The 12,372-nt window shown below is 54.0% G+C and overlaps 3 protein-coding genes across 6 annotated transcripts; 1 reads left to right on the top strand and 2 right to left on the bottom strand.

Annotated features, from left to right (window-relative positions):
* Positions 1-943: 943 nt before the first annotated feature.
* Positions 944-6,143, bottom strand: SLC66A1 (solute carrier family 66 member 1). Of its 2 annotated transcripts, none has more exons than XM_054849293.1 (8): positions 5,696-6,143; positions 5,181-5,442; positions 4,362-4,491; positions 4,059-4,146; positions 2,839-2,992; positions 2,509-2,620; positions 1,918-2,103; positions 944-1,614 (listed from the first exon to the last, which is right to left on the bottom strand). In XM_054849293.1, the coding sequence occupies exons 2-8, from the start codon at positions 5,348-5,350 to the stop codon at positions 1,516-1,518; spliced, it is 939 nt and encodes a 312-aa protein (XP_054705268.1). In that variant the 5' UTR covers positions 5,351-5,442; positions 5,696-6,143; the 3' UTR covers positions 944-1,515. The 2 variants fall into 2 exon arrangements, with proteins under 2 accessions (XP_054705268.1, XP_054705270.1); XM_054849295.1 differs by having other exon boundaries at positions 2,509-2,601; positions 2,838-2,992; positions 5,696-6,141.
* Positions 6,144-6,157: 14 nt separating this feature from the next.
* AKR7A2 (aldo-keto reductase family 7 member A2) lies at positions 6,158-10,491 on the top strand. Of its 3 annotated transcripts, none has more exons than XM_054849292.1 (8): positions 6,158-6,398; positions 6,823-7,010; positions 7,525-7,629; positions 8,103-8,199; positions 8,300-8,399; positions 8,738-8,867; positions 9,432-9,601; positions 10,349-10,491. In XM_054849292.1, exons 1-7 carry the CDS (start codon positions 6,200-6,202, stop codon positions 9,591-9,593), a joined length of 981 nt encoding a protein of 326 aa, XP_054705267.1. In that variant the 5' UTR covers positions 6,158-6,199; the 3' UTR covers positions 9,594-9,601; positions 10,349-10,491. The 3 variants fall into 3 exon arrangements, with proteins under 3 accessions (XP_054705267.1, XP_054705266.1, XP_054705265.1); XM_054849291.1 differs by lacking the exon at positions 10,349-10,491 and adding an exon at positions 9,807-9,945 and having other exon boundaries at positions 6,159-6,398; XM_054849290.1 differs by lacking the exon at positions 10,349-10,491 and having other exon boundaries at positions 6,160-6,398; positions 9,432-9,945.
* Positions 10,201-12,360, bottom strand: MRTO4 (MRT4 homolog, ribosome maturation factor). Its single transcript, XM_054849300.1, has 8 exons — positions 12,278-12,360; positions 12,142-12,200; positions 11,973-12,076; positions 11,786-11,867; positions 11,495-11,562; positions 11,096-11,247; positions 10,613-10,689; positions 10,201-10,521 (listed from the first exon to the last, which is right to left on the bottom strand). Exons 1-8 carry the CDS (start codon positions 12,303-12,305, stop codon positions 10,363-10,365), a joined length of 729 nt encoding a protein of 242 aa, XP_054705275.1. The 5' UTR covers positions 12,306-12,360; the 3' UTR covers positions 10,201-10,362.
* Between the last annotated feature and the right edge of the window lie 12 nt (positions 12,361-12,372).

The raw sequence follows: 12,372 nt of genomic DNA, 5'->3' as shown, positions 1-12,372 counted from the left end.
ATGAACCGTCCTTCCCGCGAGGCAGGCGTGCCAAATCCCATCCTATCCCCTTGCCGTAGGTCAGCTTAGTTAAGTCCAGCTCTCAGTTTACCAACCCTGCCTTCCCCCACGCTTCAGAGCTGAGCTAGCAAACATGAGCCGAGCTTAAAATACATTCCTTCAGTAAATCCAAGCCCCGAGGGCTTTATCTGTAATAAACAGGTATCGACATCTAACAAAGCTGCGTTTCTATCTTGCTAGGAACATGCTCGTGGTTTATCTTAGTGCTGGATGTGAATTATTATTTTTTTTTAATTTCAATTTGCAGAGAAAGCTGCGTGGGCAGGGGGAAGCGCTGGGTATTGGGAGAAAAGGGGAGCAGAAAGAAGAACTAATAGCAACCACAGGCAAAGGGAAGTTCTTGTTTTTAAAAGGACAAGCTGTGGTGTACTTGAAGGGCCTGCGAGCTTTGGCTGATTTTCCTCTTGCTCACCTGGTGAGGTTGAGCTGCTTCTCCCCAGCAGAAACACGCGCGTGCGTGTGGGAAGGAGCCTGCGGCGCCAGGCTGCGGGTGCCACCGCTCTCCCTGCCCGCCCGAGGCATCTCTCCTGCCCGGGACACAGCTTTTCCCAAACCGCCGCTGCTGCCAGTCCTCCTGCCATCCCTGTGTGGGACCCCGGACAGGGATAAATTCATCAGCATTGGGGATAAAGTCATCAAGTTTGGGACAAACTCATCAACAAGAGAGAGGAGGACTGGAAAGCAGACCGAGCAGAGAGGCAGCATCTTCCCCCTGGGTATCTGCCTCCACAGCTAACTGGAAAGCGATGGAGCAACTTCCCAAAAATTCCAGGCGGTTCACGTGCGGGTGATGCAAAAACCGAGAAGTCAGAGAAATGGGGACTATTAAGAAAGAGGCAGGAGCTGCCAGATGAACCGGCAGAATAAACCCCAAGGAGACACGTGGGGCAAGGACTTGTTTTATACACGCATGACCGTGCTAATTAAAATAGGACCGTGTGGCCCGACACGCTTTGGTTACGCCGCTCCTTCCCTTCTTCCTCCTGAGCCGGGTCCAGTCCCTGCCACGTCTTGCAGAAGAGCTCAGTGGTGGAGCCGCGGGGCCCACAGAGGCGAGGGGGGCTCCTGTTCCTGACAGGTCGGTCACCTCTGTCCCCTCCCTGCAGCCCCCCAGGCTCTTCCCACCTCTGCCGGTACCGGGGAAACCCCAGACCACCCTTGAGACAGCGGGTACGGCAGAAGTGCGGGGGGTAAGAGCAGCAAAGAGCGACCTTTTGAGGTATCAAATAATTCCCTGTTTATCCCGATAGCATCATTGGTATCAAAGAGGCACGAGGTCTCTCAGCAGCAGCCTCTGCCACCTGGTTGGGCTTAGCGTCCTAGCAGCACATGTCACCCGCTGGCTCAGGTCTTCTTCTCCCAAAGCCACCAGGATGGAGGGGACAGTTTGCCCGGCCTTCAGGCCAGCTTTCCCGTCTGCATCATCCTCTTCTCGCTCCGGGGCAGGTCCCTTCATCAGCTCTCCAGGCTGTCACCCTGCTCACCAAGAAGAGCATCCCTCTCCTCACAGGTACCGGGTTTTCCTCTCCAATAAGCGAGGAACTGGAAGGAGATCTGAGAAGAGATTAAGGCTCTTCACACAAGCAAGGGTGGATCTAAAAGGCTGTTTGAGCCAGGAGAGGTGAAAACCGGGCAACGAGCTTCATGCAAACAAGGGTCTGAAGCATTCAGCTGTTGCAACACCATAAATTACTCACCAGCAGGCGGGTGAGCAAGCGCAGCTCAAAAGCAACCGCTGAGTAGCATGAACTCACCCGCTCCAGCCTAAACCTGCCTGGCCCAAGACAGGATCGCTCCTTGCAAAGCCTTGCCGGCGGGACGCAATCCCGGAGGTAAGCGTTGGGGAGGAAAGGATACAACCACGTCGAGGGAAAGGACGCCCAGGCTGCCCACCAGCCAGGGGAGGTGGTGCAGGACGTAGTCGCCTTCACCTTGTCCCGGCTCGGGGTTCTTCAGGAGGACGCTGAGGCCGTAGAGCGAGTTCCCCAGCATCACCAGGGCAAAGAGGGAGTAGGAGACCCCGATGGTGGATTTCCTCTTGTACTGGAAGAAGAGGGGCCAGAGAGAGGGGCTTGGATGCAGCTCTCTGAAATATCACTAGAAAGTAGTATTAATCACACGTACCCCCAAAAAGAGAGAAGAAAAAAAAGGTGGTGACTCAACGCCAAGAGCCTTTCAGTTCCCCTTTTGCTTGTAAATAAAGGCAAAAAGAAAGCCCCACGCTCAAAATATTGGTATGTTAAAGGGAGGGGAGAAAAATTAATCAGGTTTCAGCACGGAAATGCAGAAAAAAATCCCTTATGAAATGGTCAGAGACAGGGACCTGGGACCTCTGAGCAAAGAGGAGAAAGATGATCCCACTGCCCCTCTTCAACTTGAAATCGCGGGACCCCAGGGGGTCCCCAGGACCCGGCCACCACCCTGCCCAGCTCACGGCGCGGCACTTACGTTAGTGTAGATCTGGGGGACCCGGGAGCACAGGTACAGCACGGAGGAGATGGAGCCGATGGTGAAGCCGATGATCTCACTCCTGGTGAAAGGCTGCAAGGCAAGGGGGGGCCGCCAGCAGCCCCCGCGTTCTCAGAGACGCCCTTACCACCCGCGCTGCGGCTCCGTGCAAGGCGACAGTGGGGCCAAAACCCATCCTTCGATCTCCCCATCTCTTCCTCACCCCGCCGAGCACTAAGCGGGATCGCACTGGTCCAGCAGGACATGCCCACCCCACCGGACGCTTTATCCTCTCTCCCCCCATCACCCGGATTTAGGAACTGGCTCACCTTCGACCCCAGCTCATCCACACGAGTGGACAGCAGAGACCTCCCTTTAAACGTCACCAGGTCCTGCGCCATGGCAGCACCTCTGCCCAGGAAGGAGACGGCCGACACCATCCCCAGGGAAAGGAAGACGAAGGCCGCGTTGATTGGGGTGACGACTGTGGGGAATCAAGCGGAGGCTGGTTGGGGGGTGCTCCTCCAGCAGCCTCAGTGGGTGCCAGGACCCGCTCCGGGCAAAGAGACCTTCAAGCTCTCCCTTATCTCTGTGGTGGCACAGCCAGCACCAAGTAACTCGGGCAATAGCTGCCGCCGGCTCTTTATCTCACAGCGATACGGGCAATTTGTAAGTTATCAGGGAGGAAACTGCTGCTATCTCTGCAGAACGAGAGCACTCGAGTTTCTCTGGGTTTAGGGCTCTTCAAAATCACCCCTTGCATCTAGAAGCTTTTCACTGTCTTATCTCACAACAGTGCACATTCAAATCCCAGGCAGACCAAGCCCTGCTTTGACAGCAAGACTTGGATATTCTGTTAAATAAGCTCTCCAGCATTAACATAACGATACGGTTGATGGGCCACGTATCAATTAGTTTAGCAGAGTCAAACAGCTTTAATAAGTTACATAGTTTTCAGGGTCCAGAGGGATGCCCATCTGTAGTTCACAGAAAGCTGCTATGCTAAAAAGTGAGTTTTCTCTTGCTGTTTTAAGCCTTGCGAGAACTGTTCAGGTTCCCTTTTTACTCCATGTGAACAGGGAGCAACTTCTCCATCACGTCAAGGCTGCCACTAACTGCGAGAAGAGGGCTGACCCCAAAACAGCCGGAAAACTTCACGCCTTCCCTTAAAGCGCTGGCCTGAGTCAAGAGATCTGGCTGTGGTTTCCAGCTCCGAGACGGAGTCACCGCGTAACTGCGGGTAAGTCATTTCCTTCTATACTCAATGCAACTCACAAGGGGGTTATTTTCAATCCGGACACTACGCGTGGTGGTTTGCAGAAGCCCCAGGCATGGCCAGTAGCTGTTTGCTAGCTGCGGCTTTCATGGGTGCTCAGGTTATTCAAGAAAAAAAAAAAAAAGAACAGCAAGCAATAAGAGGCATCTAATAGCTGCATCGATGTGTCTGCAAAGCATCTCTGCCCCAACGCATCTCCCCCAGGGATTGCTTCCCCTCCTGGCTCCGCAGCCGAGGACAAGCCAGACTGAAAGATGTACCAAGGCGAACTCACTTCCTCCGCTCCTGTTCTTCACTTTGTAGTAGCAGTAGAGAGACAGCATCACCAGGTCTGCGAGCACGTAGTAAACGGCCGTGTAAATCTGCGGGGAGAAGGATGGGTTGGTCCTACCTGTAGGGCTTCCAGCTGGTGGCTGGGATGAGCCAGCATCCCAGGGCAGAGCATCGTATCCCATCCCCGGGGCTGTTTGGGTCTCTGGTTCCCAGTGTTGGATCAAGCAGCTCCCATCCCATTCCATCCCATCCGTCCTCCCGGGGTGTCTGAGAGCTGACCCGGCCCCAGCGAGTCGGTCGGTACCTGCAGCGGCAACTGATCGGCCAGGAAGGAACCGATGAGGTTTAGGAGGTCTCCGCCCAGCCATCCCAGCAGGAAATAGATGGAGAGAGCCTGGTCCATGATGCCGGTTTTGCAGGCTTGGTAAAACTGCCTGCAGAGGGGGAGTCGGGCAGAGTCACAAACCCTGACCCCCGGCCGGTTCAGCGCTACCCAGGAACCATCCCCAGGTTTCCCTGTTGCTCCCACCTGCATCATTTTGCAATCCCCACCCTCCCAACACACTCGAGGGGAGGAAAAACAAAGATTTCTTCTAGTAAAACCACATGCTCCCCTGCAAACCCGGCCCCTGTGAGAAGTCCTGCGACCCGTCGGGCGCTCGCAGCGATGCGCTGGGCTCAAGCCCTCGTGATCTGTCCCTCGAGCCGGGGCAGAAGGCAGCGAGGAGAAGCACCAGCTGCAGAAACCACTCCTCTGGTTACGAAATAATCTGATGACCCCCGCCACGTCCCCCTCTGCCACGGCTGTCCCAGCACTTCCGAGAAGCCCAGGGCTCCTGAAAACATTCCTTCCGCACGTATGACCTGCAACGAGTGCGTTGCAGTTGGCTTACGTGGTTTATTGCAGCTGCCAAGCACGATAATAACAATATAATAACAAACAAGGCTTTGGGGCTGTACTGCCTGCTCACTCTCCTCCTGTTAATCCCAAATTTTCCAAGCCCGGATTGCTTTTGCCCGGTAGATTTAATAATTCAGGCAAATCACACTTGAGATTTGATTTTTAGAGAGGAGCGTCGTACCCAGGGAAGGGCTCGGCCGGGGATTTGGGAGCGATACTTACGGAAAAGACGCGGCGGCAAAGCAGAAGATGGAAACCAACCCCAGGACGACGCTGGCGATGTCCCGGCCATCCTGGGCGCATTCGTTGAACACATCCATCACCCAGCGGGAGCCGTTGGGACAGTCGGAAAGATTCCCGGGTGGGACGCCCCTCCAGCGCCGCGCATCCATGGCCCCCGGTGCTCAGCTCAGCTCCGCCGACGGACGTTTATTGGCATCCGGCAACAAAACTGTTGGGATAACGCTGGGGAAAATGCAATAACCTGGGCAAAAAAAGAGAAATAACGCTGGGAAAAAATATATCTATATCAGGAACAAGCTCACGGCTCCTCCGGACGAGGCTCGAAGCCGGTTCATGTTGCAAAAAAACCCTCATTAACGGCTGATAAACGTTTACTGGCATTAAATTCACATCTGACGGGATGACGGGACCAGGAAGGCCATCAGCCCGGCAGGATTTGGCCTGAAAAGAGAAATAAAACCCAACCGGTGCGTCCCGGCCGAGCAGGGACTTACCTCAGGAATCGGGCTGGTTTTTCTTTGGAATCCGGCTGCTTTTTTTGGGGAAACTTGGGTGTTTGTGGGGTGGTTTGCTTTTTTTTTTTTTTCCTTTTTTGCAAATCCGCTGTTTCTTCGGAACTTGCCAGGTTTCCTTCACAAACCTGCTGCTTTTTTTCCCCCCCAAACTCGCTGGTTTTCTCGCTGCTTTTTCGGGGAGTTGCTGGGATTCTTTACGAACCTGCTGCCTCGGGGGCGAAATTACGAGGATTTTTGTAAACCTAGCGCTTTTTCCGAAACTCCCTGGGTTTTTTTTCCAACCTAATTTTTAGGAAACTTGCTGTTTTTTACGCAAAACTGCCTAATTTTTTTTGAGGGGAGGGAGGGATCTGACCGCTCCCGCCGGGACGGAGCCGGCGCCGCTCCCCGGCGCATGCGCGCTTGGACCTTGTCCCGGCGGGCGGGGCGGGTGTTTTCCCCGCGGGCTGCGCTACGTGCGCATGCGCAGTGGCGGCGGCAGCGATGGCGGCGCGAGGTGCCCGTCCCGGGGTGGTGCTGGGCGCCATGGAGGTGGGACGGCGAGCAGGGCCCGAGGCGAGCGCCGCGCTCCTCCGCGCCTTCTTGCGGCGAGGGTACCGTCTCCTCGATACCGCTTACATGTACGCGGGTGGAGAGTCCGAACGTATCCTGGGCACGCTGTTGGCTGGCGGCACGGAGCCCGGTACGGCCGGCGTCGGTCGCAGTGGGGCTGGGGAGAGGGCGGTCTCTGAAGAGAAGGGTATTCCCTGCCGGGGTGATGCCGTCCCTGAGGGGAAGGGCACCATTTTCTGAGCAGAAGGGTGTTCCCTGCCGGGCTGACACCATCCCTGAGCAGAAGGGTGTTCCCTGCCAGGCTGACACCATCCCTGAGGAGAAGGGACTCCCCTGCTAGAGCTGATCCCTGGACCCTGAGGACAAGGGCCTCCCTTTCTAGAGCAGACCTGTGGTCCTGAAGGAGAAGAGCCTCTCCTGCTAGGCTGACATTGTTCCCGAGGAGAAGGGCCTTCCCTGAAACAACTTCAGCAATGCTTGCATTATGCCCCTTATCCCCGTTCCCTTCCTGCAGGTGGAAACGTCCCTGCTCATTCTTTCTTTCTCTCTGCCAGTGGAAGTTGCCACCAAGGCCAATCCCTGGGATGGGAAGACGCTGAAGCCCGAGAGCGTGCGATCGCAGCTGGACACGTCCCTGGAGAGGCTGAAGAGGACGAGTGTGGAGCTCTTCTACCTCCATGCCCCTGACCACGGGACCCCGGTGGAGGAGACGCTGCGTGCCTGCAATGAGCTGCACAAAGAAGTAAAGTGGGAAGTCCAAGCCTGGAATCTCTTGATTCCTTCCCTCCCTCCCACTGCTTTTTTAAACCAGGGCTGCTTGTTGTCCGCTTCTGCAGTGCCGGGTTTGCACAACACTAGGAAGAGGGGGGACGTGACCAGGGGAAAGCCAAACAACTAACGCTCCATTGCATATTCACGTGGTGCACTTTGTTCCCAAAAGCTCTTGGAAACGCTAAAGCATCTGAACTTTGCTTTCAGCTGAGTTAACTGACTAGGTTAAGATTAGTGCTGGTAATGGGTGAAGAAGAATTCCTGAATTGCATTAATCTAATAGTGCCATTTAATTTGAATGTAAAATGGGAAATATTTTTGTCAGGTCTTAGAATTCATAGTCTATCTAGAAAAGGCATACAGGGAGGCACAGAGAACTCAACTAAAATTCGGCACCTGTCCTTTTCACCGTACGCATCTTGCACTGACTAGGTACAAATGTACTTTTGAAAACTGGACCTGAGCACCCTTTTATTCCTCTGCAGGGAAAGTTTAAAGAACTTGGTCTATCAAACTACGCGGCATGGGAGGTCGCAGAGATCTGCACCATCTGCAAATACAACAACTGGGTGATGCCAACTGTGTACCAGGTGAGGGATGGGGGCTTGCCATGGTCCAGCAAATCTTTCGTGGAGGCGGAGATGAACCAAACCAAACGAATATGAGGGTTCAGATCAGAACAGCACACAGGTGCTTCTCCATGGTCAGTCACCACGGGGAAGGATCTGGGAGCCCCAAATCTTGGACCAGCCCTCGATGTGCCAGATACAAACACAGAAAAGGAAGCTGCTGCAGTTATCTGGGAAGTCCCTTCAGGACATGCGTGATCAGAAAGCTGAGTGAGATAGATTGTTTCTCAGAAAAAGCTGAGTATGTGTTTGTTGCTCGAGTCCTTAGAAAGTCTGTTCCTAAGCAGATAATAACCTTGTGTGACCTGGCACCGCTCTTCTGGATAAGAGAAGAGTATGGTCAGGGAAGGGTGGGGAAAAGGCTGTTCCAGGTGCTCACGACCACTATCAGGAGCTAGCATTTGACGTTCTTTGTCTCCCTCATCTTTGTGCAGGGTATGTACAACGCGACCACTCGCCAGGTGGAAACCGAGCTGTTCCCTTGCCTGAGATACTACGGACTGCGGTTCTACGCCTACAATCCACTGGCAGGTACGGGGAGGGACAGGGTGAGGCTTTGAGACAAAACCATGTGAAATGGGGGCTGTAGAAGAGCCAGCCCACCCCTAAACACGCTGCTGACCCTTTGCAGGAGGGCTGCTGACCGGCAAGTACAAGTATGAGGACAAAGACGCACGCCAGCCCACTGGAAGGTTTTTTGGGAATGACTGGGCTCAAGCCTACAGGGACAGGTACGTTTGGAGCTGACAGAAGAGCGGGGAGATGCGGCAGGAGTGGCTACATAAAAAAACCCCACACTAATAATCAGCTGAGAGGAAGCAGAATTGACTCAAGCTTGTGCAGTGATTACATCTGCACATGTGGTTGAGGCCATGGCTTGTGACTGAGCTTTGCAGAGTGTTTTTTTGGCTCAGCTTCCTCCTGGCGTGCAGCAGGGGATTGCAGAAGTCCTCGGAGGCTACAAAGAGCTGTGTGAGGCTTCCTGAAAGCCTTTTGTACTTGCCCGGACTATAGATACACAATTCACTGGAGGTGCCAAGGGCAGTAAGAGTGATTTCTTTTCGCACAGGTACTGGAAGAAGCACAATTTTGAAGGAATTGCCCTAATAGAAAGAGCTCTGAAAGATGCTTACGGTTCCAACGCACCGAGCCTGACGTCCGCTGCGTTGCGTTGGTTGTACAATCACTCCAGACTGCAGGTGAGGGCTTGTCGCAGCTGTAGCCGGCGGCCTGTGCAGCACCACCAGAACCAGGCAGCTGTTGCGGCACACAAACAGGGAAATGTCTGCGTACAAAGAGTTATCTTTTCATCTGTGTATCCCGTGGGATTGTGGTGTTCCAAAATGAGCCTGTAGGAGCGAGTCAGCTCTGCATTTCCCCACGGAATCTGGTGTTTGTAGGATTGGAAGTGGAAGATTTTAAGTGCCAATTACTGGGGTCTTGGCTTCCCGCCCAGACAGCTTCCCTGCGGGGAGATGACTTTGCTTTTCACTGGACTAGGAAATTAATGGTTATATTCGTCATCTCCCCAAAATGTTCCTGTAGCCCCCCATAAAGTAGGGTTTGGCAGCTTTTGGGGAGTTGGCATGACTTGGAGATGTTCTGGCCTCACGAACAGAACTTTGTGATGTCAGTTGTCTAAACACCCAGGAGTTACTGCATGTCCTTTACTGGAAAGAAACATTTAAAGTTTGGCCTGCCGTGGGCTTGGGAGGCGAACTAGGTTTCTTTTGGGATGAGCAATTGCTCTTACTGCTTTCCAGGGTTCTCTTGGAGATGCAGTGATCATTGGGATGTCCAACTTGGAACAGCTAGAGCAGAACCTTGACTACAGTGAAGAGGGTCCCCTGCTCCCAGCTGTCGTGGAGGCGTTCGATAAAGCCTGGAACCTGACCGCGCACGACTGCCCCAACTATTTCCGCTAGAGACTCGGGTAGGGAGAAGAACACGGGTGTCGTGGGGGTGGATAATCGAACACAAGTTTCTCAAAGCATGGGGGAGGTACTTACCCACCCTGCCCCTTTGATCGATGTGTAAATGGGTTGTAGATTTTTTCCTGTATTAACGAAGCTTTGTAGGAACCGCTACCTTGTTGTGCTGGGCCGTGCCTTATTCTTTCTCCCCTCACGGACCTTTAGGTCTACACAGCACACACTACGATTTAAAGATGCAGTTGATTGGAGAAAACGGGCACGTCACTGGATGAAGGCCCTGGTTCTGCTTTAACACAGTATCTTAAATAATTACGTACAAGAATAAAACCCTTTTTCTAACGCAGACCCTATCTCATAACCATACCTATAACCCGGCTGGCATCTCCTTATGGGCGCTCAGTGACTCTGAGCTAAGTAGCTGCTTCTGAAGGTTTTATCAGAAGAGAGGGACAAACCCTCAGCGTCTTCCCCAGCATCAGACGTGCTACGCCTAAGTTGCGTTACATTTACATGCTTTGCACCTAGCTTTCACATTCGAGGTGGCATTTCCTCAGATTCTGGGGTACTCAAACAGTAACAGGCAGCAGCAACAACTGTCTGAAGTTTATGTATAGATTTATATTAAAAAAAAAGCTTAATTAGGTCATCTTTTATGAAGAGCATATTCGAGCTGATCATCCTTGTCCTCTGGGTGAAAACAGGGAAGGGAAACATCCTCCTCTTTTTGTCTCTAAAACACTGTCTAGAGTCCAAGCTGCTGCTAGTCCTCACTGCTGTCATCATCATCAGCAGCAGCATCATCCTCCTCTTCCTCTTTCTCCGCTGCATCTCCCACAAGCTTTTGGAAGTCTCCCGTCTCAGAATTCCACAGAAATTTGATGGTGACTTTAAACTCCGCCATCTCGTAGCCAAAGAGTTTCTAGGAAAGGACAGAAATCTGTCATTCCTGCTCACTGCCTGGCGATGATTTTGCGTTGGGGGAAACAGGGGCTCACGCGGACGTTACTCACCAGGACGCGGGCTTGTTCGGGGGTGAGAACCTCCCCTTCTTTGCAGACTTCGTAGTCTGACAGTAACGTCACCACTCCTGCAGGAACAAAAGCGCTCAAAGTAGGCTCACAAACACCGGGTAAGCCCACCAAAACGCGGGGGGCAGAGCTCAGACTTTCTCAACCACCGCCCTTTGTAGCTTATGCCTTTCCATCCAAGTATTAGGGCCCCCAAGAAGCTGGGTGAGATCAACTCTAAAAACCCCGTCTGGTTTCTGAATGGGATGCACACGCACTAGGTTAGGCCCAGAGAAATCTCGCCGCTTCGTTCATCCGCTGACATCAGTTTGGGAAGAATGGCGCAACAATAACTATAAAGAGTTCCGGCACCAGCTGAACAAGGAGAAAGTTCTCCGTCGGATTTTCTCCAAAACTAAATTCTACACGATTGTTTAACATTCTCCTTAAAATATCTGTGCAGATGAAAATCGAAGGTTGGCGTACCTTTCTTTAATGCCGTTGGCAACCCCAGCTGCCGTAACTGAGGCTCCATGGAGTGGGGGAACTGCTCCAAGGGCCCCGTGTCCAGGCTCACCGTGTACGTCGCCTTGTTCCCTGCGCGGGCAAAGTCCACCTCTCTGAATTTGGAGAACCACCTGCGACAGAGACGGGTAACAGAGCTTCAGCTGCGGAAAGAACATCCCCTGGGCGATGATGGGGATTACGGCACGGCCTGCTGTAACTTCTTCCCTGCCGTTTCAGGGACAGCGGAGAAAGATGAGGTGAAAAGCCTCACTACTTTAAGGGAAACATCAGCAAGTGAAGTAGTCAAGTGGAAAAAAAAAACCAACAAAAAGGCTGCTCAGCATGTCAAAGCCGTGGCTCTGACAGACGTGTACTTACTCGTCCACCTCGTCTTTGGTGCGGTTGGTGAAGAGGAGCCCGACCTCACCTCTCAGGCGTTTGCTGACCTGAAAGAAAGGCTGTCTGTGGGACTCATCTTCTAGGGTTCAGCCCTGTACAGCTGTGAAAGCTCTGCCAACACCACCTTCTGTGTCACGACACGGCTGGATTCAGTTGAAACACCGGCAGAACGGCGACCCAGGGAAGCTCTGCCATCTCGACGTTATTCCGCGACGCAGCCACCACGCGCGAGGTGAAATCTGGGACACAGAGAAAACCCCCAGCCCCTACCTTGTGCAGATTTTCCTTGTACTCGCTGCTCGGCTCACGTCCCAACGCCACCATCATGACTTTGTTCTTCCCAAAGAAGATCCTGGGCAGCGGGAGGAGGAGGAAGAGGAGGAAGCGGCCGTCAGCTCCGAGGCCGCGCTCCCCCCTCGGGCGGCATCCCCCCCCCGCCGCCGCCACCCCGGCTCACCTGCTGTGCTTCCAGGCGTTCCGGACGTCCTTCAGCTTGTTGTTCCTCATGTTGGCAACGGAGAAGACGTAGATGTACTTGTAGGTGTCCACGCATCGCCGCAGCTGCAAGGCAGCGGTTAGCCGGGACAGGGGGACCGGGGCGCCGCGCAGGGCTGGGCCGCACTCACCTCAGCGATCAGCGCCTGCTTGGCCTCCAACCCCTTCCTGGGCGTCCGCGTCAGGGACACTGCGGGGAGCGGAGAGGGCGCGTTAGGGCGGGGGCGGGCGTGGAGAAGCGGGGGGAGCAGGGGTCGGGGCGCTCACCTTTGCGGTCCCGCTTGGACTTCGGCATGGCGCCGCCGTGCTTCGAGGTCCCCTCGGCGCCGCGCGGGTTGCTGGGAACGCCCGCGGGCTGCCCA

This window comes from Grus americana, chromosome 21, assembly GCF_028858705.1.
Source record: "Grus americana isolate bGruAme1 chromosome 21, bGruAme1.mat, whole genome shotgun sequence".
Taxonomy (NCBI): Eukaryota; Metazoa; Chordata; class Aves; order Gruiformes; family Gruidae; genus Grus; species Grus americana.
This window is presented reverse-complemented; position numbering and strand designations above follow the sequence as displayed.

Coding starts and splice junctions, on each gene's coding strand:
- SLC66A1 (XM_054849293.1), bottom strand. CDS start 5,350: ATGGATGCGCGGCGCTGGAGGGGCGTCCCACCCGGGAATCTTTCCGAC. Junction 4,147..4,361: donor CCGATCAGTTGCCGCTGCAG/GTACCGACCGAC, acceptor TTCTCCCCGCAG/ATTTACACGGCCGTTTACTA. Junction 1,615..1,917: donor TCCTTTCCCTCGACGTGGTT/GTATCCTTTCCT, acceptor ATCTCTTCTCAG/ATCTCCTTCCAGTTCCTCGC.
- AKR7A2 (XM_054849292.1), top strand. CDS start 6,200: ATGGCGGCGCGAGGTGCCCGTCCCGGGGTGGTGCTGGGCGCCATGGAG. Junction 6,399..6,822: donor GGCTGGCGGCACGGAGCCCG/GTACGGCCGGCG, acceptor TCTCTCTGCCAG/TGGAAGTTGCCACCAAGGCC. Junction 7,630..8,102: donor TGATGCCAACTGTGTACCAG/GTGAGGGATGGG, acceptor ATCTTTGTGCAG/GGTATGTACAACGCGACCAC.
- MRTO4 (XM_054849300.1), bottom strand. CDS start 12,305: ATGCCGAAGTCCAAGCGGGACCGCAAAG. Junction 11,563..11,785: donor ACAAGGAAAATCTGCACAAG/GTAGGGGCTGGG, acceptor CCTTTCTTTCAG/GTCAGCAAACGCCTGAGAGG. Junction 10,690..11,095: donor GCCAACGGCATTAAAGAAAG/GTACGCCAACCT, acceptor TTGTTCCTGCAG/GAGTGGTGACGTTACTGTCA.